The 27,149-nt window shown below is 46.8% G+C and overlaps 1 protein-coding gene across 7 annotated transcripts in view; it reads left to right on the top strand.

Moving 5' to 3' along the window:
• The window catches only part of CTNND2 (catenin delta 2), a 708,944-nt gene that overhangs the window by 381,483 nt on the left and 300,312 nt on the right, over positions 1 to 27,149 (top strand). For all 7 annotated transcript variants that reach the window (XM_088445725.1, XM_088445723.1, XM_088445721.1 and 4 more), the window contains one exon: positions 10,584 to 10,716. In XM_088445725.1, the coding sequence (XP_088301851.1) occupies positions 10,584 to 10,716 (133 nt within the window). The remainder of the gene's footprint in view (positions 1 to 10,583; positions 10,717 to 27,149) is intronic.

Raw genomic sequence — 27,149 nt, 5'->3', positions numbered from 1 at the left:
AATGCATATAACAGCCATTTGACACATTTCAAATACTTTGCTTTTGGTCACTAACATACTTTTATACTGTTATTCAATATTTGTTTGCATTTTTTTAGGGTACAGGCTGATTTTCACATTTTCACCCACACTACGTGGGTATTACCAGCAAGAATAACTGCCAGAATAAGCCTTTTCCAATTGAATTGCGTGTTAAGTGTGAGTGTGCATACATGCATTACGTTAAATTACTGGGCAATATGCACGATAATTTAACACGCAGTAACAAAAAATGTATTGCGGCTGATTGACTTTGGCCATAAGACTGTAAGCGAAATAAAATAATTTATCTAATTATATAGATAGTGAAAACAATTTACTTTTAACTATTTATATCTTTAAACTAAGAAATTTAATATTATGCTTACAGTCTAAGGCCCTGATTCAGAGCCGGACGCTCTGACAGAGCGCTCGCTCTGAATCAGGGCCGTCCTTTTTGATTTTTAGAGCTGCCTCCTGGCCGCTCGTATAGCTGTGGGTGCCCACCCACAGCTATAGCGAGCGGCCAGGAAGATGGTGACCATCGCGACCATCGGGCTTGCGTTGAGACCCTTGTGGTAGGGTTTCGTTGCCACAAGTCCCTGGAGTGCTTTCGGCTCAAACAGAGCCGAAAGCACTCCCACTGACATCACTTGTGATGTCACTTGTGATGTCAGTGGCATCACTTGTGATGTCAGTGGGGCCGGCCCCAGACGGTAGGCGTTCCCATGGGAACGCCTCCGTCTGGGCAGCCACACCCCGGCACGCCCACCAAAGGGGGCGTGCTGTCACTGAACATCGACAGCACCCCCCCTTTGGTACGAGACCCGGAGCGACGGTTTGCCCATCGCTCTCCGGGTCTCGCGCATGTGCACGATGGAGCCGGCAACGTCGTGCGCATGCGCACTGGGCCACCATCGACCCGCTTGCGAGCGCTCAGCGCTCGCGAGCGGGTCTGAATAAGGCCCTAAGTCTCGATGTTATAACATATTTTTATTTGGAAACAATAATATATAATAGTCTAATGCTGCATACATACGGTCAGCTTTTGTTAAAGATATGAATGATAGCGATTGTAAAAATCGTTCATATCGTTGACATGTAGGGCATGCATCGACCAACGATGCGCTTTCCCGCATGTCAGATAACGATATCTGACACTGACTGTGTTTGCAGACAGATTTGGACGATTTCATTCATTTTAATACTGTCAGAAATCATTCAATCGTTGATCGTTGATGAAATTGTTCATCATTATCGTTCAACAATAACGATGATCTGACAAATCTGACCGTGTGTATGCACCATAACAGTTATTGTCCTAGGGGGTGATTCAGCCTCAGACGGAATTGCAAAGCTGCACGCAGGCATCTTTGCAATTCCGTTCTTGCTAATATGCACTGTGGCAGGAGTTGTATGAAACTACCTGCTGCATGTGCGATCCCAGCACTGCCTTACAAACTACTCCTCTTTTTTCTTGTTGGGTTGTACTTTACAGTACAGCATAATTTCTGGTAGAAATTTAATTCTTATTATGTAAAATATTCAGGACTGATTTTCATTCTTTGACGTGCTTTGTTTTGCTCCAAGAATGTCATGTGAACAAATAGATTGATCATTACATATTATGTAGTTGGTAAATCACAGCAACAAGAATTAACATTGACCATAATTGTTTTTGAAACATTACCACTTTCTATCATACAGTTGGTTGTTGATCTTTATATGCCGACATAAAGACCCAGAGTGTAGAGTTATGTCATAGTAGCACCATGAGACCAGAGGGGTCTGGCTGTACAGGGGGCCTGATTCAGAGCCACTCGTAAGCGGCCGTTCGTTCGCTCCAAGCGATGTTTGCCCAACTGCGCATGCGTACGGATCGTTATACGCATGCGCGAACCAGTCAGTACGGTTGAAATTCATGTGCTCGCAAAATAGCGAATGCCTGACAATTTGAGTGACAGAATGAGGCGTATGTGGGTGGTAACAGGGGAAGGTGCTTGAAAACGGGGAGTGGAGATCAGAACGCAGGCGTGCTTAAAGGTCAAAACGGGCGTTTTATGGGTGTGCATAATTAAAACAGCAGCGTCATTGACCACGTCACTGGGTTATTTTATAGCCAGAACTGCTCGCAAAATTGTGGTAGCAAAAACCAACCACAAGAATAGCGAGCAGCTCAGACCCTGGTCGATGTACTCGATTAATCTAATAAATAGCGGACATGACGTCGGATGCGAGCGGCCAGGGGGCGTAGTTTCCCAAAAAACGACCGCAAGTTTTGTTCGCTCGTTCAGACCTAGAGGCGTGAACAGACCGCAAACAGCGAACGGTTCATTTGAATAGCCACCCCTATTTTCTGGACGAGCGAGCGCAAATAGCGACCGGCTCTGAATCAGGCCCAGGGTTTTTTCAAAACATGTCATCCAACTCACTTAATACAATATCATCATATGGTCCTGAACTGATCACTTGGCAATCATATATTGACAGCAGCCTTTGGCTCATTACAAACTGTTGGAAAACTCTAGATGCCCCCACATAACCAGATTGGCATTTGTAAGATGAATGGAAATTGTAAGCATGTTCTCCATTTTAAAAAGGTCAGGGGCATTTGGTACCTTTAAGTCTTGAACCTAAAGAAACTTGTGTCTCTATCTTCCATATTACCCATTTGTGGTTGTGTTACTATTTTGTTTGTTATTCTCTATAAACTTTAAAAAGATATAAAAAGTTACCTAAAACAAAAACAACAGCAAAATAACCCCCATAAAAGTGGTATTACATTTAAAAGTACAAAAGCTGGATCAAGTGTTTATACCGAGCACTTCTGGACCTTTAATATTTCAGTCTGCATAGTTTATTCAAAAATAGTGTTGTCAGATTTATTAATACATATCACTTCTTTTTACGTGTTATTATGTTATTATACAGTACAATGTTATAATATGTTGGTGCTATATAAATAGTGGCTAATTATAATTTCTACTTCAGGGTCCATAGGGTATCCACAGAATACCTTGGGGTATAGGTGTGACGTCAGTCATCGGGCACCAAAGAGTTAAGCTTTCAGCCTCCCAGGATGCACTAGGTCCCCCTCCTATACCCCGCCCCCGTGCCAAGGCATCTCAGTTTTGTTTGGTGCCCGACCGTAGTCGGAGGCACCTGCTAGAGGGGGGCTTAGAAGAGCCCCTAAAGCTTTTTCTTCATGCAGCTGTGGCTGCACATCTGGATGAACAGCATGGACAGTCAGTCCTGACGTCCATGCTGTCTTCCCTACACCCAGCCGGTACCAGAATGCCGGTACTGATCCGGGGATGCTGGTGGACATCTGGGGTCACAGCTAGCCCACCATGGCCGGATTCAAGGGGGACAGAGGTAAGCAGCGGGGTCCCGCGGGGGGTCCCCGCTGATCACATGGTCCTAAGTCCCCAGGCAGGGGGCTCCCTGGGGACTCGCTGCAGCGTGGAGCCAGGCGACCAACCTGCGCTTCCACTACCCCCTGGGACAGCGGACCGCAGCAGAGCGGTAGCGCTGCGGCGTCCCAGGGGTTAAATGCATGCCAGGGGAGCGCGCCTTCCCTGTCTCACAGCCGGCGCCTCCCCCGCTGCACACAGCCCTCTCTGCACTGTGCTGACTGGCCCTGTGTCAGCGCTCCTCCCCCAGGCCAGCCTTCTCTCTGCTCCTCGGTGGCCATCTTTTCTAAGCATGGTGAACGCTGCTGGAAGCCTGCATTGGAAGCATCGTGGTCTGGGTCCCCCCGCATACCTCTCCTCCGCTGTGGTCAGGTCTGTGTATGCAGCGCTGTGTCCTACCAGGCCCTGTGTCTGTGTAGTTGAGTGATCAGCGCTGTTAGTGCAGGAATTGTTATTTCTCTGCATTGTATGTGACTGTGCTAGCGCTGCTGCCTGTAACTTTTTTTCTAAACTGTCAGCTTTATACTGTCCCTGTTTTTTTCTGCTAAGCCCTTGCGGTGCGGTGCTGCAGGGTGGTCTCTCGCCTCTTAAATATATAATTGGTGAGAGGGGTCACATACGTGGTGCCATCATGTCTGAAAGTGATTTTCCCCTCCGGCTACAGTGTACTACGTGTAAAGTACCGTTAGCGGAGGGGGAGGGTAGCGCGGAGGGCCTCTGCCGGCAGTGTTTGTCTATGGCGCGGCCTCTTACGGTTACTGCACCGGTACAGGAGCCGCCCTGGGCTTGTTTCGCTCAAGCGCTTACAGCCTTAGTAGGCCAGTTAGCTCCGCAGCCCGTGTTTACACCGATGGGTTTGTCCCAGCAGTCAGTGGTGTCGTCACCCATGCAGGGTTTCCCACGACAATTGGTGGTACCCCACAGTCTCCCTATTTCCCCGCTCTCGGTTTCTCAGGAGCCAGCGTGGGTTAACTCCCTGATGAGTTCTGTACAGCACTTGTCGGATGTGTTGCAAGGGGAGTCTGTGATGCGGCCGCATAAACGGCCGGTGGCGTCTCTGTCGGCTCCTTATGAGGATGACGAGGGGACGTCTGATGATGGGGAGATTCTGGATCCTTACGATCAGGAACCTCTCCATGCTAAGGACACTGATGCTAAGTCCAAAGTATATATTCCTGGACTTATTCGGGCAGTCCGCACAGCCTTGGTGATTGAGGACGAAGTTCCCCCAGCGGCTAAATCTAAGTATGCCTTTTTCAAATATGTGAAGGGCGATGCCACAGTCTTTCGGGTCAGTTGGTGGACCATTTAGAGGAGGCGTGGAAACAGCCTGGCAAAAGATACCAGCCGCAGAGACGCCTGGCGGTGGCTTATCCGTTCGCGGATAATTATTTTGCAAAGTGGGAATCCCCTCCACAGGTGGATTCTCACGTGACCCGTCTTGTCCGTAGTGCCACATTGCCGATGCCATCCATGTCCTCCCTTAAGGATGCTACGGACCGCAAAGTCCGCTTATTCCCTTGCGGGGGGGGCAGCACGGCCGGCTATGGCCATTTGCTGGGTTGCTAGAGCGATGGAGCGCTGGGCGGATTCATTAGAGGCTTCTTTTGATTCCAACTGTCCTGCCGAACAGGCAGAGTTGATTGGCAATCTCCGTGATTCGGCCACCTACATCAACGAGGCGGCCCTAGACATTAGTACTCTGGTGTCTAGGATTTCTTCAGCAGCGGTAGCTGCTCGTCGCACCTTGTGGCTGCGATCCTGGAAGGCGGACGCAGATTCCAAAAAGGGTCTGGAGGCGTTGCCATTTACCGGAGAAGTTCTCTTCGGTCCGGATCTGGATAAGATTGTGGCCATGCTGGCGGCAGCCAAATCGGCTTGTCTCCCGTCGGCCGCTGCTCCTTCTGGTTCTGGACCATCGTCCTTTCGGTCATCTAGGCCCAAACCACAGTCGTTTCCTCGACAGGCTGGCCCTAAGAAATCGGTCAAGCCCCGGAAGCAGACATGGAGTACCAGACGTCCGGCCCCCAAGCCAGATGACAAGCCTGCGGCCTGACGCTCCGGGCCTCCCTTTGGGGGATCCCAGGGTGGGAGGCCGCCTGCTGCAGTTCGCCCAGTGTTGGTCGACCACTACGATAGACACTTGGGTTCTGGAGGTGGTCTCCCACGGGTACGCCCTCTCCTTCCGGCACAGACCCCCGGCTCGATTCTTCACCACGGGTCTACCATCAGACCGGAACAAGGCTACGGAGCTGCGGAAGGTATTGCACACTATGCTCCAGGCTGGAGTTATAGTGCCCGTTCCATTCTCCCAGAGGGGCCAGGGTTTCTATTCAAATCTTTTTTTGGTACAGAAACCCAATGGATCGTATCGTCCGATTCTCAACCTCAAAGCACTCAACAGGTCTTTGCGGGTACCGAAGTTTCGGATGGAGACCCTACGGTCCATCATTCTGGCGCTGGAACCTGGGGACTACATGGTGTCATTGGACATACAGGACGCTTACCTGCATGTCCCTATTCTTTTGCGCCATCAACAGTTCCTCAGGTTTGCAATCCGCAGCGACCACTTCCAGTTTCGGGCGTTACCTTTTGGCCTGGCGACAGCATCACGGGTTTTCACCAAGATGATGGCGGTCATGGCGGCTTCTCTGCGGCTGCAGGGAGTCCGCATGTTGCCGTACTTGGACGACCTGTTATTGGTGGCAGGATCTCCAGAGCTCCTGTTACGCCACTTGGACCTGACCATTGCACTGCTGCAACGGCACGGCTGGCTAATCAACTGGCAGAAGTCCACTCTAATCCCGTCTCGGAGGATTCTGCATCTTGGAGCCTTATTGGGCTTGGGACAGCAAAGGATCTTCGTGACGGAGGACAAGATCTCTGCTTTACAGTCAAGGGTGCGCAGTTGTCTGCACAGCCGCCGGGTGTCCCTACACTCGGCGATGAGGTTACTGGGCTCCATGGTGTCGGTGTTCGACATGGTGGAATACGCCCAGTTTCACTCCAGACCTCTGCAGCACCTGATCCTGTCCAAGTGGAACGGGCTGCCTTAGTCTCTGAAGTCCCAGACGATTGTGCTCACCCCGGAAGTTCGCCTGTCCCTTGTTTGGTGGTTACAGACGACCCACCTCAACAAGGGACGTCCGTTCTGGGTTCCAAATTGGGTCCTGTTGACAACGGACGCCAGTCTTCGGGGCTGGGGAGCGGTTTTGGGTCCACACTTGTTCCAGGGCAGGTGGACGCCGACAGAAGCGGAGCTTCCCATAAATATCTTGGAAATCCGTGCGGTCTTCAATGCTCTCCAGCAGGCACATCGGTTTCTCCAGGGTCACCCGGTACAGGTCCAGTCGGACAACGCTACCACCGTGGCCTACATAAACAGGCAAGGAGGAACCCGCAGTCAGGCGGCTCTCGTAGAGGTCTCTCGGATCCTGGTTTGGGTGGAGCGCAATCTTCCGGCCATATCAGCGGTCTTCATCCCGGGAGTGCTAAATTGGGAGGCGGACTTTCTAAGTCGCCAGGACGTTCATCCGGGGGAATGGTCCCTGCACCCGGACGTTTTTCAACTGCTGGTGGACAGGTGGGGTCTTCCAGAGATCGACCTCATGGCGTCCCGGCACAACAACAAGTTGCCGGTGTACGGGTCTCGCACAAGAGACGAAGGGGCGTCTCTGGTGGATGCTCTGTCCGTCCGGTGGACATTCCGGTTCGCATACCTGTTCCCTCCGGTCTCCCTTCTTCCACGGGTAATCCGGAAATTCAAACAGGAAGGAGGGACGCTCCTGTTGATAGCTCCCGCGTGGCCCAGACGGCACTGGTTCTCAGACCTTCAGGGTCTGTCCGTGGTCAGTCCTCTGCGGTTGCCGCTATGACCGGACCTTCTGTCTCAGGGTCCTTGTCTTCACCCGGACCTGACTCGGCTGTCTTTGACGGCGTGGCTGTTGAGACGGCCATGCTGAGGTCCCGGGGGTTTTCCAGCTCTGTGGTGCGTACCATGTTGCGAGCTCGGAAACCGTCTTCCGCGAGGATATACCATCGCGTGTGGCATACGTTCTTCCAGTGGTGTCGACCGAGAGGTTATGCACCGCGGGAGTTTCATCTGTCTCGGATTCTCGCCTTCCTACAAGCGGGACTAGATCATGGGCTTCGCCTTGCTTCTTTGAAGGTACAGGTTTCGGCCCTGTCTGTCTGGTTTCACCGTAGGATTGCTACAATCCCGGATGTGCGCACCTTTATGCAAGGTGTTGTCCGCATTCAGATGCCCTTTGTTCCACCTGTGGCGCCGTGGGATTTGGCTGTGGTCCTGAGGGCTCTCCAAGGACCGCCGTTTGAACCACTGGGCTCAGTGGATCTTAAATGGCTAACAGCTAAGACTGTTTTCCTTCTGGCTATTGCTTCGGCCAGACGTGTTTCTGAGTTAGGGGCTCTTTCTTGTAGACCCCCTTTCTTGGTTTTTCATGGGAACAGGGCAGTGCTCCGCACTCGGCCCGAGTTTCTTCCCAAAGTTGTTTCTCAGTTTCATGTTAACGAGGAAATCGTTGTTCCGGCCTTTAACTCACCGGGTCTTTCCGTGGGTGAGGCCTCTTTGGATGTTGTGCGGGCCTTGAGGACTTATGTTGACCGCACTTCTTCGTTTAGGAAGTCGGACGCTTTGTTTGTCCTCTATGGCTTCCGTAAAAAGGGTTGGCCTGCTTCAAAGCAAACTTTGGCAGCCTGGATCCGTATGGCTATTTCTGAAGCTTATCTTCATGAAGACCTGCCGGTTCCTCCTTCTGTGAAGGCTCATTCCACTAGGTCTGTGGGTCCTTCGTGGGCAGCTCGACGTGGTGCCTCTGCAGTCCAGATCTGCAAGGCTGTTACGTGGTCCTCTGTCCATTCCTTCGTGAGGTATTACAGGTTTGACACCTTCGCCTCTCAGGATGCTTCTTTCGGGCGGCGGATTCTCCTTTCAGCACAGGAGCGTCCCCACCCTTAAAGGATACTGCTTTGGGACATCCCCAAGGTATCCTGTGGATACCCTATGGACCCTGAAGTAGAAAATATGAGATATGGTAAGAACTTACCCTTGTTATCTCTATTTCTACGAAGTCCATAGGGTTCCACAGGAGCCCAGCACAAGCTAAAAAACTGGGCCCCCCCACCATGAAAGAGTGGGTGTGGCTATATGACACAAGGGGCATCACCAGTGAAAATGGGTGCATATCAACATGACACACCACCGTTTCTCGCCACTCTGGGAACATTCCTCTCGATTCCATATGCACCTTAATGCCCTCAGTAGTAGTTCCCCTCTTGCAATGCCCACTGTAGTAGCGCCTCTTATGCAATGTCCCCTGTAGCAGTGCCTCTTATGCAGTGCTCCCTGTAGTAGTGCCCCTTATGCTGTGCCCCCAGTAGTGCCCCTTATACATTGCTCCCAGTAGTACCCCTTATTCAGTGCCACCAGTAGTGCCCCTTATACAGTGCCCCCAGTAGTGCCCCTTATACAGTGCCCCCAGTAGTGCACCCTGATACAGTGCCCCCAGTAGTGCCCCTTAGACAGTGCCCTAGTAGTGGTCCCCTCTATGCTGTTCTCCTTATACAGTGCCCCTAGTAGTGGTCCCCTCTATGCAGTTCCCCTTATATAGTGCCCCCAGTAGTGGTCCCCTATATGCAGTTCCCCTTATACAGTACCCACAGTAGTGGTTCCCCCTATGCAGTGCCCCTTATACAGTGCCCCCAGTATGGGTCCCCCTTGCGCAGTGCTACCAGTAGTGCCCCTTATTCAGTGCCCCCAGTAGTGGCCCCTTATACAATGCCCACAGTAGTGCCACTTATACAGTGCCCCCAGTAGTGCCACTTATACAGTGCCCTCAGTAGTGCCAGTTTTACAGTGCCCCCAGTAGTGCCCCTTATACAGTGCCCCTAGTGGTGGTCCCCCCTATGCAGTGCCCCTATTCAGTGCCCCCAGTAGTGGCCCAACCTATGCAGTGCCCCTTATACAGTACCCCCAGTATTGGTCCCCCCATGCAGTGCCCCTTACATATATAGAATAGACACAGGAAAGAAAAAAACAACAACACTTACCTAAATCCCCACTCCTGTGCCCTCCGCTGTCTGTGGCCGTGGGTGCAGCAGCCAATGAGAGTCTTTCTGACTCTCATTGGCTGCTAAAACAAACACTCCGCCACTGGGTAGTACGAGTGTACTACCCGGTGGCGGCTGTGATGTGTTTGTTACTGGGTAGTGCGGTTGGCGACCCCCCCCCCTCCCTCTCTGCTCAACTCCCCCTAGTTACGCCACTGATTCTGAGATATGTATGTTGCCGGCACTGGTGTTGTGTGGGGGAGGCCACGTGATGCAGAAGTTAGCTGCTTGGGACATCTAGGAGCATTAAAAGCAGAACAATGCTGAGAATTTCTTCTGAAAGGCATATGATTAATGCATGGATTTAAAAATGTACTTTTAATCTTTTATTTAGAAGAAAATTGTGTTTAAAATCTAGACACCTATTTGCTGCTAGATGTAATATGTTTCTTCTTTTATTTGATAATAAAAGGGTATTTTATCTAGCAGCAAAGAGATGTTTAGATTTTCCTCCAAAATCAGGACAGTTGTGAAGTATTGCATGCCCCATCACTGAACTTAATTAATTTAAGTGGCCAATTAACATAGGCTTATCTATGGAGGAGGGGCGCTTGAGTAATCTCCATGAACCCCCCTCTCACACTGGCACTTGTGCTTTGAGAATCTGGCACTGTGCCAAAGTCGACAGTGCATATCTTTAGGAAAATGGCACTTTTGTCATTTATTTCCAGTGATTTCTGCAGCTGCGGAAGTATAGTAGATGGTTGCAGTGTGAGTGATGTGTGACTCAGGTGCACGTATACACTGCACATCCTACAAGTATTATAGATGCGCTGCTGGCAATAAAGCAGGAGGTAAGAGCTAGGGCTGACATGCCATACAGCAGAGAAAATTATTTATGCGGCAGGAAAAAAATATCAGCCAAAGGACCCATCACTGCTATAACTACTAGAGTTTTCCATCCACATTGAGGACAGGAATAGGTTGATGACAATCTGTTGTGCATATACAACTCCTGTTGTGTAAGAATGTTAAAGCAAATTGATGTTGTTGTAATTGCATACATTGTTTTTATATTTGCAGGGAGTTTGGCTGGAGAGATCCGGAACTGCCGGAAGTAATACAAATGCTACAACATCAGTTTCCTTCCGTACAGTCCAATGCAGCTGCCTACTTGCAGCATCTATGTTTCGGCGACAATAAAATCAAAGCAGAGGTAAGTTAACACATTTAATCTAATACTATGCTAAAAGTAAAGTTATATTAACAGTTACTTACAGTTAGCACACATATATAGATTTTCAAAGAATATTTGGTTATTCACGTCAGTGCCTGTGTGAGTGGAGTTTACAATCTATATTCCCCAACATAAATGCACACATACCAATTGTGCTCAATTTTTTTTAGAAACCAATTAACCCACCAGTATGTTTATGGATTGTGGAAGGAACCGGAGTACTGCTTACACAGGCATGGAAGTAGCCGGAGTACTGCTTACACAGGCATGGAAGTAGCCGGAGTACTGCTTATACAGGCATGGAAGGAACCGGAGTACCGCTTACACAGGCATGGAAGGAACCGGAGTACCGCTTACACCGGCATAGAAGGAACACAGGCATGGAAGGAACCGGAGTACGGCTTTCACAGGAAGGGAAGGAACCGGAGTACTACTTACACAGTCATGGAAGGAACCAGAGTACCCCTTACACAGGCATGGAAGGAACCGGAGTACCCCTTACACAGGCATGGAAGGAACCGGAGTACCCCTTACACAGGCATGGAAGGAACCGGAGTACCACTTACACAGACATGGAAGGAACCGGAGTACCACTTACACAGGCATGGAAGGAACAGTACCCCTTACACAGGCATGGAAGGAACCGGAGTACCACTTACACAGGCATGGAAGGAACCGGAGTACCACTTACACAGACATGGAAGAAAACGGAGTACCCCTTACACTGGCATGGAAGGAACCCGGAGTACCCCTTACACAGGCATGGAAGGAACCGGAGTACCACTTACACAGGCATGGAAGGAACCGGAGTACCACTTACACAGGCATGGAAGGAACCGGAGTACCGCTTACACAGGCATGGAAGGAACCAGAGTACCACTTACACAGGCATGGAAGGAACCGGAGTACCAATTACACAGGCATGGAAGGAACCGGAGTACCACTTACACAAGCATGGAGGGGATATGCAAACTCTATGGCACTGGTTGGAATTAAACTAATGAACCCATTGTTGAGGGGCAGCACAGCTAACCATTGTGCCACCATGCTGGGACATTTATACCAATTGATTCAATACCTCCTGTGTTTTATTTATTGAGTTTATTTATAAGAAAAAGTTGCCAATTTTTCATACAGAATTCAACACAGAGAAAACATACAACACAGTACAAAAACACTACAGTACCTGTATTTTATTGTTATTTATGCCACTAATTCCCTTACAGTAAGAGAGGTATTTAGCTAACTTTTAATATAGTTAATTCCAGATATACAGTATATGTGTATGTGTACTGTGGCTTTCAATTAGGAATTCTCTTTTGTTATCTCATCATAGTTTATCAATTTGACTGCATATATTTACTGCATCCGTTTGCCTATTGGAGTGTAGCATTTATAGTTTTATTGTGGAAATGCTGTGTGAATGCAGATTGCTATACCTAAAGCACTGTGGGATTCTTTGGTGATTTTAGTGAGTTTATGGGAAAGATTCCTGGACTGCACACCCTGAATATATATAATGGGAGGTGCTACTGATGAGACTAATTGCAGGCACAGAAACAGACAAATCTCAGGTGCACAACTCCAAATTATTGATAATATATAAATGCAATAACATTTTGCAATCAATAAAGGTTTTTAGCATAATCATGGCCAAGGTTATGGCCTACCCACCATATCCAGGTAACCTCTTTAGGGTAGGTTCCTAACATACTAGAGTTCAAATCCAGAGCCAGGACCCCCCCAAACTGGCCCAGCTAAGCCGCCCCAGGGCACCGCCATAGTAAGAAAAGTGCAGTGTAAAAAAGATAGTTAAGAGCAGCCACAGCTGCATATAAAGAATGAAAATAAAAAAGTGAAGTACATGTATAATAAACAAACAGTGAAGGTTTTAAATGTGTTATAAAGTTAAAATGTGTTATAATGCGGTGCCCTGAAACAGATCAACCAAAGCAATCCAGGGGGACCCATACCCCAAAAATGAACCAAAGTTGCACTACAGTATATAACTTGTAGGACTTACCTAGAAGTGTGCCTAATACCAGTGTGCATATACATTACGAGACTCCATGCTTTTAAACCAATAAGGGAAGGGTGCTAATCCAGACTGAGGGCGTCTCCTTTCCCTCAGATGTGCAATACATCACATTAAATGGAGTATATGGGAAAGATTCCTGGACTGCACAACCTGATTATATATATGATGGGAGGTGCTACCTGATGAGACTAATGGCAGGCACAGAAACAGTTGTTTTATACTGTAGTTTTCTTTTTTTACAACTGGGATAAATGTTTCTTTTGTCAGCTGTAATAGTTTTCCTTAGCTAGTCTGGTCACATCAGGGGTTTCTTGTGCCTTTTTTTTTAATGCGATTCAAAATAGTTAATTTTGCTAAACCCCGGTTTATATGCTTATTGCATCCTTCCTTTCTGTCAGCATCCAAATAGATTTTTTTTCCATTCACAGACAATTCTCCAATCTTAATATTGCTTTACATGTACTGACCCCATAGGGAAAAGAAGCACAAAATCCAATTCTTCACATGTAGAGCTCTTTTATATGTGCGTGCACAATCAATACCAACAACTGCTGATTACCTAATACTTGGCAGAATATTATAGACATTCCCACTTACAACCACACTGTGATTGTATATATATATATAAAATATATATAAAATAAATGTAACTAAAATTTGCAGAGAAGTATGTGAACCAGAAGCAAGTGTTTTAATGTATTCATGTATGTACTGTATGTGATAAATGTATATGTACATACATACATTGTGAGTAGTTGGTTACTCACTCTACTGGTGCATCAATTGAGGGTGCCAGGGAAGTAGTCCATAATATATATGGTATAAAGATGCACAACACTCAAATGTTTGTAGATTAGGCTTAAAGCATAGCCAAATATATGCAGCTATCTTTGGCTATGCTTTAAGTCTAAATATATATATATATCCAATAGTGCGGCACTCGCGGCGCTTGGTCAGAAAAATGAATAGCACATACACAGGATGTATATCAACGTTTCAATCTATTTCGATTTTCTTCAGGACATATACAAAATTTGTATATGTCCTGAAGAAAATCGAAATAGATTGAAACGTTGATATACATCCTGTGTATGTGCTATTCATTTTTCTGACCAAGCGCCGCGAGTGCCGCACTATTGGATATACCTACAAGCGTGATTGCATTGTGAGGGCACCGGGCCAAGTTACTTCCTTATGTGAGTGCCGGACTTTCTTGACTATTATATATATATTTATATATATATATATATATATATATGTACACATAAATACAGTATATATTAGGGGTGAGCGGGTTCGGATTTCTGAAATCCGAACCCCCCCGAGCCCCCCCGATCCGAGTCCGATCCGAATCAGGCTCGACTTTTCCCGCCTGACTCGGATCTGAAATCGAGGCAAAACGTCATCATCCCGCCTTCCGAGTCTCGCGGGTTTTGGATCCTATATAAGGTACCCACGTCGGCGCCATTTTCTCACTCGGCTGTGGACAGTGAAGAGGGAGGGTGGGAGTTAGGGCTGTGTAGTGTAGTGTAGTGTAGTGCTGCTGTTGTCCACTACTTCAAAGTCCATAGGGGCTGGCTGTGTTGTGCTGTGCTGCTGTTGTTAATAGGGGCTGTGTCCACTACTTCAAAGTCCATAGGGGCTGGCTGGACTGTGTTGTGCAGTCAGTTCTCCATAGGGGCTGTGTCCACTCCAAAGTCCTGTGCAGTGTCCCAGTCCTAAAGAGGTGCTGTAGTGTTGTCCAGGGGGTGCTCTGTCCATCAGGGGTGCTCCCCCCAAGTGCTAAAAAAATAATATATTTTCTGTGTTTGTGAATTGTGTGCGCAGTAGCCGCACGTGCATCAACAAAGTAGTGCCAAGCGTGCGCCTGTGTCATAAGTAAAGGGCCGGCTGGCTTGACCGTTAAGGGTGCTGTAACCCCCGAAAGTACACTCCAGTCCAAACCAAAAAAAAAATTATTTTCTGTGTTTGTGAATTGTGTGCGCAGTAGCCGCACGTGCATCAACAAAGTAGTGCCAAGCGTGCGCCTGTGTCATAAGTAAAGGGCCGGCTGGCTTGACCGTTAAGGGTGCTGTAACCCCCGAAAGTACACTCCAGTCCAAACCAAAAAAAAAATTATTTTCTGTGTTTGTGAATTGTGTGCGCAGTAGCCGCACGTGCATCAACAAAGTAGTGCCAAGCGTGCGCCTGTGTCATAAGTAAAGGGCCGGCTGGCTTGACCGTTAAGGGTGCTGTAACCCCCGAAAGTACACTCCAGTCCAAACCAAAAAAAAAATTATTTTCTGTGTTTGTGAATTGTGTGCGCAGTAGCCGCACGTGCATCAACAAAGTAGTGCCAAGCGTGCGCCTGTGTCATAAGTAAAGGGCCGGCTGGCTTGACCGTTAAGGGTGCTGTAACCCCCGAAAGTACACTCCAGTCCAAACCAAAAAAAAAATTATTTTCTGTGTTTGTGAATTGTGTGCGCAGTAGCCGCACGTGCATCAACAAAGTAGTGCCAAGCGTGCGCCTGTGTCATAAGTAAAGGGCCGGCTGGCTTGACCGTTAAGGGTGCTGTAACCCCCGAAAGTACACTCCAGTCCAAACCAAAAAAAAAATTATTTTCTGTGTTTGTGAATTGTGTGCGCAGTAGCCGCACGTGCATCAACAAAGTAGTGCCAAGCGTGCGCCTGTGTCATAAGTAAAGGGCCGGCTGGCTTGACCGTTAAGGGTGCTGTAACCCCCGAAAGTACACTCCAGTCCAAACCAAAAAAAAAATTATTTTCTGTGTTTGTGAATTGTGTGCACTGTGGCTGCACGTGCATCAACAAAGGAGCAGCGCCAAGCGTGCGCCTGTGTCCCATAAGTAAAGAGCCGGCTGGCTCATTTCTTAAAGGGTGGTGTAACCCACAAAGTGCACTACTCTCCAGCAAAAATAAAATAATATTTTCTGTGTTTGTGTGCGCTTTAGCCGCACGTATATATATCAATATAACATAAATGGAGGACCAAACTTTCTCCGATAAAAATAAAATAGGGAAAGATCAAGAACCACTTCCTCCTAGTGCTGTTGCTGCTGCTGGGAGTTGTTCATCATCCCAGAGAGGAAGTAGGAACATCACTACTTTTACTAAACAATTGACCCTCCAACAGTCCCTAGCGATGAGGATGAAGTACGACAGCAGTCATCCTGAAGCAAAACGTATAACTGAGGCCTTGACTGCTATGTTGGTGTTAGACGTGCGTCCGGTATCCGACATTAGTGCAGTGGGATTTAGACAATTGATGGAGGTAGTGTGTCCTCGGTTCCAAATCCCGTCTAGATTCCACCTGCATCCTCAAAGCAGCAGCGACAAGCGTGCGTCTGTCTGTTAAAGGGTGGTGACACCCTCAAAGTGTGCTACACAAACAATTAAAATATTGTTCTTTTTTTTTCTGTCTTTGTGAATTGTGTGGGCTGTAGCCGCACCTGCATCCTTAAAGCAGCAGCGACAAGCGTGCGTCTGTCTGTTAAAGGGTGGTGACACCCTCAAAGTGTGCTACACAAACAATTAAAATATTGTTCTTTTTTTTTCTGTCTTTGTGAATTGTGTGGGCTGTAGCCGCACCTGCATCCTTAAAGCAGCAGCGACAAGCGTGCGTCTGTCTGTTAAAGGGTGGTGACACCCTCAAAGTGTGCTACACAAACAATTAAAATATTGTTCTTTTTTTTTTGGTCTTTGTGAAATGTGTGGGCTGTAGCCGCACCTGCATCCTTAAAGCAGCAGCGACAAGCGTGCGTCTGTCTGTTAAAGGGTGGTGACACCCTCAAAGTGTGCTACACAAACAATTAAAATATTGTTCTTTTTTTTTCTGTCTTTGTGAATTGTGTGGGCTGTAGCCGCACCTGCATCCTTAAAGCAGCAGCGACAAGCGTGCGTCTGTCTGTTAAAGGGTGGTGACACCCTCAAAGTGTGCTACACTAACAATTAAAATATTGTTCTTTTTTTTTTGGTCTTTGTGAAATGTGTGGGCTGTAGCCGCACCTGCATCCTTAAAGCAGCAGCGACAAGCGTGCGTCTGTCTGTTAAAGGGTGGTGTAACTCTCAAAGTGCTCCAAAAAATAAAAAACTATTTTTTTAATGTGTTTGTGACTTGTGTGCGATGTAGCCGCACCTGCATCCTTAAAGCAGCAGCGACAAGCGTGCGTCTGTCTGTTAAAGGGTGGTGACACCCTCAAAGTGTGCTACACAAACAATAAAAATATTCTTCTTTTTTCTGTCTATGTGAATTGTGTGGGCTGTAGCCGCACCTGCATCCTTAAAGCAGCAGCGACAAGCGTGCGTCTGTCTGTTAAAGGGTGGTGACACCCTCAAAGTGTTCTACACAAACAATTAAAATATTGTTCTTTTTTTTTCGGTCTTTGTGAAATGTGTGGGCTGTAGCCGCACCTGCATCCTTAAAGCAGCAGCGACAAGCGTGCGTCTGTCTGTTAAAGGGTGGTGTAACTCTCAAAATGTTCCAAAAAATAAAAAACTATTTTTTAATGTGTTTGTGACTTGTGTGCGATGTAGCCACACTTGCATCCTCAAAGCAGCAGCGACAAGCGTGCGTCTGTCTGTTAAAGGGTGGTGACACCCTCAAAGTGTGCTACACAAACAATTAAAATATTGTTCTTTATTTTTCTGTCTATGTGAATTGTGTGGGCTGTAGCCGCACCTGCATCCTTAAAGCAGCAGCGACAAGCGTGCGTCTGTCTGTTAAAGGGTGGTGACACCTCAAAGTGTTCTACACAAACAATTAAAATATTGTTCTTTTTTTTTTGGTCTTTGTGAAATGTGTGGGCTGTAGCCGCACCTGCATCCTTAAAGCAGCAGCGACAAGCGTGCGTCTGTCTGTTAAAGGGTGGTGACACCTCAAAGTGTTCTACACAAACAATTAAAATATTGTTCTTTTTTTTTGGTCTTTGTGAAATGTGTGGGCTGTAGCCGCACCTGCATCCTTAAAGCAGCAGCGACAAGCGTGCGTCTGTCTGTTAAAGGGTGGTGACACCTCAAAGTGTTCTACACAAACAATTAAAATATTCTTCTTCTTTTTTCTGTCTTTGTGAATTGTGTGGGCTGTAGCCGCACTTGCATCCTCAAAGCAGCAGCGACAAGCGTGCGTCTGTCTGTTAAAGGGTGGTGTAACCCTCAAAGTGTGCTCCACAAACAATAAAAATATTCTTTTTTTTTTCTGTCTTTGTGAATTGTGTGGGCTGTAGCCGCACTTGAATCCTCAAAGCAGCAGCGACAAGCGTGCGTCTGTCTGTTAAAGGATTACATCGGTGACAGCATCCAAGTAGGCATGTCAGACAGTCCGTACCTGTACTGGCAGGAAAAAGAAGCAATTTGGAGGTCCCTGTACAAACTGGCTCTATTTTACCTGAGTTGCCCCCCCTCCAGTGTGTACTCCGAAAGAGTGTTTAGTGCAGCCGGGAACCTTGTCAGCGAAAGGCGTAGGAGGTTGCTTCCACAAAATGTGGAGAAGATGATGTTCATAAAATGAATTATCAACTCTTCCAGGGAGACCAGCCTCCAGAACGTACAGAGGGACCTGTGGTTCCAGCAGGGACGAATTAATACTCTGTGAGGATGAGGATGTACACACTGAAGAGGGTGAGGAATCGGTGGATGAGGAGGATGAGGATGACATCTTGCCTCCGTAGAGCCAGTTTGTGCAGGGACAGATAAATTGCCAGCTTGTTTTGTGGGGGCCCAAACGAACCAATCATTTCAGCCACAGTTGTGTGGCAGACCCTGGCGCTGAAATGATTGGTTTGTTAAAGTGTGCATGTCCTGTTTATACAACATAAGGGTGGGTGGGAGGGCCCAAGGACAATTCCATCTTGCACCTCTTTTTTTTCTTTGCATTATGTACAGTTTGGGGCCTAGTTTTTCAATGCCATCCTGTCTGCCACTGCAGTTTCACGCCTAGATGGGTCACGTGTTTGTGCCGCCCACTTGTGTCGCTTAGCATAGTCATCCAGCTACCTCGGTGCAACCTTTTGGACATAAAAACACTATTGTGAGGTGTGAGGTATTCAGAATAGACTGGAAATGAGTGGAAATTAAGGTTATTGAGGTTAATAATAGCATAGGAGCAGAAAAACCTACAAATTCTGTGATTTTAGCTGTTTTTATGCTTTTTTTCAAAAAAATACAGATCCAAAACACAAAACCCAGAACCCAAAACACGCAAGGGTGGTTTTGGCAAAACCAATCCAGATCCAAAACACGAAGAAAGATCCAGATCCAAAACCAAAACACAAAACACGAAAAGTGGCCGGTGCACACCCCTAGTATATATATATATATATATATATATATATATATGTGTGTACACATACATACAGTGTATATATATATGTACACATACATACAGTATATATATATATATATATATATATATATATATTAGGGGTGAGCGGGTTCGGATTTCTGAAATCCGAACCCCCCCGAGCCCCCCCGATCCGAGTCCGATCCGAATCAGGCTCGACTTTTCCCGCCTGACTCGGATCTGAAATCGAGGCAAAACGTCATCATCCCGCCTTCCGAGTCTCGCGGGTTTTGGATCCTATATAAGGTACCCGCGTCGGCGCCATTTTCTCACTCGGCTGTGGACAGTGAAGAGGGAGGGTGGGAGTTAGGGCTGTGTAGTGTAGTGTAGTGTAGTGCTGCTGTTGTCCACTACTTCAAAGTCCATAGGGGCTGGCTGTGTTGTGCTGTGCTGCTGTTGTTAATAGGGGCTGTGTCCACTACTTCAAAGTCCATAGGGGCTGGCTGGACTGTGTTGTGCAGTCAGTTCTCCATAGGGGCTGTGTCCACTCCAAAGTCCTGTGCAGTGTCCCAGTCCTAAAGGGGTGCTGTAGTGTTGTCCAGGTGGTGCTCTGTCCATCAGGGGTGCTCCCCCCAAGTGCTAAAAAAATAATATATTTTCTGTGTTTGTGAATTGTGTGCGCAGTAGCCGCACGTGCATCAACAAAGTAGTGCCAAGCGTGCGCCTGTGTCATAAGTAAAGGGCCGGCTGGCTTGACCGTTAAGGGTGCTGTAACCCCCGAAAGTACACTCCAGTCCAAACCAAAAAAAAAATTATTTTCTGTGTTTGTGAATTGTGTGCGCAGTAGCCGCACGTGCATCACCAAAGTAGTGACAAGCGTGCGCCTGTGTCATAAGTAAAGGGCCGGCTGGCTTGACCGTTAAGGGTGCTGTAACCCCTGAAAGTACACTCCAGTCCAAACCAAAAAAAAAATTATTTTCTGTGTTTGTGAATTGTGTGCGCAGTAGCCGCACGTGCATCAACAAAGTAGTGCCAAGCGTGCGCCTGTGTCATAAGTAAAGGGCCGGCTGGCTTGACCGTTAAGGGTGCTGTAACCCCCGAAAGTACACTCCAGTCCAAACCAAAAAAAAAATTATTTTCTGTGTTTGTGAATTGTGTGCGCAGTAGCCGCACGTGCATCAACAAAGTAGTGCCAAGCGTGCGCCTGTGTCATAAGTAAAGGGCCGGCTGGCTTGACCGTTAAGGGTGCTGTAACCCCCGAAAGTACACTCCAGTCCAAACCAAAAAAAAAATTATTTTCTGTGTTTGTGAATTGTGTGCGCAGTAGCCGCACGTGCATCAACAAAGTAGTGCCAAGCGTGCGCCTGTGTCATAAGTAAAGGGCCGGCTGGCTTGACCGTTAAAGGGTGCTGTAACCCCCAAAGTACACTCCAGTCCAAACCAAAAAAAAAATTATTTTCTGTGTTTGTGAATTGTGTGCGCAGTAGCCGCACGTGCATCAACAAAGTAGTGCCAAGCGTGCGCCTGTGTCATAAGTAAAGGGCCAGCTGGCTTGACCGTTAAAGGGTTCTGTAACCCCCAAAGTACACTCCAAACCAAAAAAATATATATTTTCTGTGTTTGTGACTTGTGTGCACTGTGGTTGCACGTGCATCAACAAAGGAGCAGCGCCAAGCGTGCGCCTGTGTCCCATAAGTAAAGAGCCGGCTGGCTCATTTCTTAAAGGGTGGTGTAACCCACAAAGTGCACTACTCTCCAGCAAAAATAAAAAAATATTTTCTGTGTTTGTGTGCGCTTTAGCCGCACGTATATATATCAATATAACATAAATGGAGGAAAAAACTTTCTCCGATAAAAATAAAATAGGGAAAGATCAAGAACCACTTCCTCCTAGTGCTGTTGCTGCTGCTGGGAGTTGTTCATCATCCCAGAGAGGAAGTAGGAACATCACTACTTTTACTAAACAATTGACCCTCCAACAGTCCCTAGCGATGAGGATGAAGTACGACAGCAGTCATCCTGAAGCAAAACGTATAACTGAGGCCTTGACTGCTATGTTGGTGTTAGACGTGCGTCCGGTATCCGACATTAGTGCAGTGGGATTTAGACAATTGATGGAGGTAGTGTGTCCTCGGTTCCAAATCCCGTCTAGATTCCACCTGCATCCTCAAAGCAGCAGCGACAAGCGTGCGTCTGTCTGTTAAAGGGTGGTGACACCCTCAAAGTGTGCTACACAAACAATAAAAATATTCTTCTTCTTTTTTCTGTCTATGTGAATTGTGTGGGCTGTAGCCGCACCTGCATCCTTAAAGCAGCAGCGACAAGCGTGCGTCTGTCTGTTAAAGGGTGGTGACACCCTCAAAGTGTTCTACACAAACAATTAAAATATTGTTCTTTTTTTTCGGTCTTTGTGAAATGTGTGGGCTGTAGCCGCACCTGCATCCTTAAAGCAGCAGCGACAAGCGTGCGTCTGTCTGTTAAAGGGTGGTGTAACTCTCATAGTGCTCCAAAAAATAAAAAACTATTTTTTTAATGTGTTTGTGACTTGTGTGCGATGTAGCCGCACTTGCATCCTCAAAGCAGCAGCGACAAGCGTGCGTCTGTCTGTTAAAGGGTGGTGACACCCTCAAAGTGTGCTACACAAACAATTAAAATATTGTTCTTCTTTTTTCTGTCTTTGTGAATTGTGTGGGCTGTAGCCGCACCTGCATCCTTAAAGCAGCAGCGACAAGCGTGCGTCTGTCTGTTAAAGGGTGGTGACACCCTCAAAGTGTGCTACACAAACAATAAAAATATTCTTCTTTTTTCTGTCTTTGTGAATTGTGTGGGCTGTAGCCGCACCTGCATCCTTAAAGCAGCAGCGACAAGCGTGCGTCTGTCTGTTAAAGGGTGGTGACACCCTCAAAGTGTGCTACACAAACAATAAAAATATTCTTCTTTTTTCTGTCTATGTGAATTGTGTGGGCTGTAGCCGCACCTGCATCCTTAAAGCAGCAGCGACAAGCGTGCGTCTGTCTGTTAAAGGGTGGTGACACCCTCAAAGTGTGCTACACAAACAATTAAAATATTGTTCTTCTTTTTTCTGTCTTTGTGAATTGTGTGGGCTGTAGCCGCACCTGCATCCTTAAAGCAGCAGCGACAAGCGTGCGTCTGTCTGTTAAAGGGTGGTGACACCCTCAAAGTGTGCTACACAAACAATTAAAATATTGTTCTTTTTTCTGTCTTTGTGAATTGTGTGGGCTTTAGCCGCACCTGCATCCTTAAAGCAGCAGCGACAAGCGTGCGTCTGTCTGTTAAAGGGTGGTGACACCCTCAAAGTGTGCTACACAAACAATAAAAATATTCTTCTTCTTTTTTCTGTCTATGTGAATTGTTTGGGCTGTAGCCGCACCTGCATCCTTAAAGCAGCAGCGACAAGCGTGCGTCTGTCTGTTAAAGGGTGGTGACACCCTCAAAGTGTTCTACACAAACAATTAAAATATTGTTCTTTTTTTTCGGTCTTTCTGAAATGTGTGGGCTGTAGCCGCACCTGCATCCTTAAAGCAGCAGCGACAAGCGTGCGTCTGTCTGTTAAAGGGTGGTGTAACTCTCAAAGTGCTCCAAAAAATAAAAAACTATTTTTTTAATGTGTTTGTGACTTGTGTGCGATGTAGCCGCACTTGCATCCTCAAAGCAGCAGCGACAAGCGTGCGTCTGTCTGTTAAAGGGTGGTGACACCCTCAAAGTGTGCTACACAAACAATAAAAATATTCTTCTTCTTTTTTCTGTCTTTGTGAATTGTGTGGGCTGTAGCCGCACCTGCATCCTTAAAGCAGCAGCGACAAGCATGCGTCTGTCTGTTAAAGGGTGGTGTAACTCTCAAAGTGCTCCAAAAAATAAAAAACTATTTTTTTAATGTGTTTGTGACTTGTGTGCGATGTAGCCGCACTTGCATCCTTAAAGCAGCAGCGACAAGCGTGCGTCTGTCTGTTAAAGGGTGGTGACACCCTCAAAGTGTGCTACACAAACAATTAAAATATTGTTCTTTTTTTTTCGGTCTTTGTGAAATGTGTGGGCTGTAGCCGCACCTGCATCCTTAAAGCAGCAGCGACAAGCGTGCGTCTGTCTGTTAAAGGGTGGTGACACCCTCAAAGTGTGCTACACAAACAATTAAAATATTCTTCTTCTTTTTTCTGTCTTTGTGAATTGTGTGGGCTGTAGCCGCACCTGCATCCTTAAAGCAGCAGCGACAAGCGTGCGTCTGTCTGTTAAAGGGTGGTGACACCCTCAAAGTGTGCTACACAAACAATAAAAATATTCTTCTTCTTTTTTCTGTCTTTGTGAATTGTGTGGGCTGTAGCCGCACCTGCATCCTTAAAGCAGCAGCGACAAGCGTGCGTCTGTCTGTTAAAGGGTGGTGACACCCTCAAAGTGTGCTACACAAACAATTAAAATATTGTTCTTTTTTCTGTCTTTGTGAATTGTGTGGGCTGTAGCCGCACCTGCATCCTTAAAGCAGCAGCGGCAAGCGTGCGTCTGTCTGTTAAAGGGTGGTGACACCCTCAAAGTGTGCAACACAAACAATTAAAATATTGTTGTTTTTTTTTTGGTCTTTGTGAAATGTGTGGGCTGTAGCCGCACCTGCATCCTTAAAGCAGCAGCGACAAGCGTGCGTCTGTCTGTTAAAGGGTGGTGACAGCCTCAAAGTGTTCTACACAAACAATTAAAATATTGTTCTTTTTTTTCGGTCTTTGTGAAATGTGTGGGCTGTAGCCGCACCTGCATCCTTAAAGCAGCAGCGACAAGCGTGCGTCTGTCTGTTAAAGGGTGGTGACACCCTCAAAGTGTGCTACACAAACAATAAAAATATTCTTCTTCTTTTTTCTGTCTTTGTGAATTGTGTGGGCTGTAGCCGCACTTGCATCCTCAAAGCAGCAGCGACAAGCGTGCGTCTGTCTGTTAAAGGGTGGTGTAACCCTCAAAGTGTGCTCCACAAACAATAAAAATATTCTTTTTTTTTTTCTGTCTTTGTGAATTGTGTGGGCTGTAGCCGCACTTGAATCCTCAAAGCAGCAGCGACAAGCGTGCGTCTGTCTGTTAAAGGATTACATCGGTGACAGCATCCAAGTAGGCATGTCAGACAGTCCGTACCTGTACTGGCAGGAAAAAGAAGCAATTTGGAGGTCCCTGTACAAACTGGCTCTATTTTACCTGAGTTGCCCCCCCTCCAGTGTGTACTCCGAAAGAGTGTTTAGTGCAGCCGGGAACCTTGTCAGCGAAAGGCGTAGGAGGTTGCTTCCACAAAATGTGGAGAAGATGATGTTCATAAAATGAATTATCAACTCTTCCAGGGAGACCAGCCTCCAGAACGTACAGAGGGACCTGTGGTTCCAGCAGGGACGAATTAATACTCTGTGAGGATGAGGATGTACACACTGAAGAGGGTGAGGAATCGGTGGATGAGGAGGATGAGGATGACATCTTGCCTCCGTAGAGCCAGTTTGTGCAGGGACAGATAAATTGCCAGCTTGTTTTGTGGGGGCCCAAACGAACCAATCATTTCAGCCACAGTTGTGTGGCAGACCCTGGCGCTGAAATGATTGGTTTGTTAAAGTGTGCATGTCCTGTTTATACAACATAAGGGTGGGTGGGAGGGCCCAAGGACAATTCCATCTTGCACTTCTTTTTTTTCTTTGCATTATGTACTGTTTGGGGCCTAGTTTTTCAATGCCATCCTGTCTGCCACTGCAGTTTCACGCCTAGATGGACCACGTGTTTGTGCCGCCCACTCGTGTCGCTTAGCATAGTCATCCAGCTACCTCGGTGCAACCTTTTGGACATAAAAACACTATTGTGAGGTGTGAGGTATTCTGAATAGACTGGAAATGAGTGGAAATTAAGGTTATTGAGGTTAATAATAGCATAGGAGCAGAAAAACCTACAAATTCTGTGATTTTAGCTGTTTTTATGCTTTTTTAAAAAAAAATACAGATCCAAAACACAAAACCCAGAACCCAAAACACGGAAGGGTGGTTTTGGCAAAACCAATCCAGATCCAAAACACGAAGAAAGATCCAGATCCAAAACCAAAACACAAAACACGAAAAGTGGCCGGTGCACACCCCTAATATATATATATATATATATACATATGCACCAGTTATTTTGTGGTTCTTGCTTTGTCATTATTCCATATTTCTAATGCAGGTGCTGATGATGCTTTTTTGTCATTCTTTCTTTTATTGCACACTTTGACCATCTTGCTTAGCCCAGCAAGGCCTACAGTCTTCTTTTAACTCTTGGGGTATTATTTATTGCGAAAAATACCCTGAGAAGTATGTGGGAGAGATTAGCAGGAACAGAGGGCCTGATTCAGAGCCGCTCGCAAGCGGCCGCTCGTTCGCTCCGAGCGATGTTCGTACATCTGCGCATGCGTATGGGTCGTAATGTGCATGCGCCAACCAGTCAGTGCGGTCGGAAATCGTGTGTTCGCAAAATAGCAAGTGCCTGCTAATTTGAGTGACAGGATGAGGCGTTTGTGGGTGGTAACAGGGGAAGGTGCTTGAAAACGGGGAGTGGAGATCCGAACGCAGGCGTACCAAATGGTCAGAACGGACGTTTTAAGGGTGTGCAACGACCACGTCATCGACCACGTCACTTGGTTGTCTCTTAGCCTGAACTGTTCGCATGATTGCGGTAGGAAAATCCACCCACAAGCACTGCGAGCAGTTCAGACGCCTTTCGATGTACTCGATTAATCTAATAAATAGCGGAGATGACGTATGATGCAAACAGCCAGGGGGCGTCTTTACAAAATAGCGAGCGTATATTTCGTTCGCATGCTCAGACATAGAGGCGTCAACAGACCGCAAAGAGCGAGCGCTCTATTAAAATATCCGGCCCCTTTTTCTGAACGAGCAAGCGCAAATAGCGTCCGGCTCTGAATCAGGCCCAGAGCTTTCTCGCAAGCTTTGTACCTACATGCAATATTTGTTTCATCCTTGTGGTGTATTCAAATAACGCAATGCGAATTTGGGCAAATTTATCCCATCCCACCCGCATCTGAGAAACGGATTATGATAAATATGCCACTAACAGGGGTATTCAATATGGGAGCGATAAGTCCGTTTTTGCGTTAATATCGGAGGTATGACGTCATTATCGCAGGTTTTACTTTTACACTGTATTCAATTTCAGAGACTTATCGCAGTTTTGAAAAGTCTTTGATAAAAAACGGGGATAACTTTTCACCACTGAATAGGTGGCGAAAAAAAGTGCAGAATTGGGGTTTAGGGGTGCAGGTTTAAAAAAATAGCCTGCACCCTTCAGAATGACCCCTTGAAACGATCTGTGTCAAAAAAAAAAATAATCGGGACACCCCAAAAAAAGCACTTTGAATTTGGGGGCCAAAAAAAAAATGTTGGGGAACAAAGTTAAAAAATAGCGAACTTGACTCTGGGGGGATCCCCAAGTATGCCCCAGGTGTTTTTTTCATTGCAGCTCCTTGCGGCAGGTGGGTTTTTCACGATTTTTTCAAGTCTTTTTAGCAACTTTAAAATATGCTGACCCCCATTTTCAAGTACCCCAAATTTGCTGGGCATAGTTATTTTTCCCCCCAAAAAAATCTAAATGCTCTTCTGCACCACTTTCTTCAAAGTCGCATTTATGCACTTGCTGCGGCTATTAGAAACCCCGACTTCCTTCAGCAGTTAAAAATGGGGGTACCCTAAGGGAAACCCCATGTGTAGACATCTTTAGGGGGGTCCCTAGAATATTTCCCGAAAATTCCCGTTTTTGTTATCCTGTAAAAAAAATGTGTAAAAATTTACAAAAAAAATGACATAAGGTCCCCCACCCAAAAGCCAAACCAGCCCCAGGCTTGCAGCCAGTGGTGGTTTCTAAAAATACGGGGAACAAAAAGTGTAGGGTTCCACCGTATTTTAGAAACCAACCCAAGGCTGCAGGGACTAGTGCTGGTTTTAAATATAGGGGGCAAAAACGACGTGGGGTACCCCTATATTTAAGACCAGCACCAGACCCAACCGACCGGGGTGTAATGCCACAGCCCGGAGACCCAATCGCCGGGGCTCCAGGTCCAAAGCATTACACCCCAAGTCGGTC

The sequence above is a fragment of the Taudactylus pleione genome, unplaced genomic scaffold (genome assembly GCF_031769625.1).
Source record: "Taudactylus pleione unplaced genomic scaffold, aTauple2 ptg000386l, whole genome shotgun sequence".
Lineage (NCBI taxonomy): Eukaryota > Metazoa > Chordata > Amphibia > Anura > Myobatrachidae > Taudactylus > Taudactylus pleione.
Note: the sequence above shows the minus strand (reverse complement) of the source record. Positions and strands in the feature narration are given on the sequence as shown.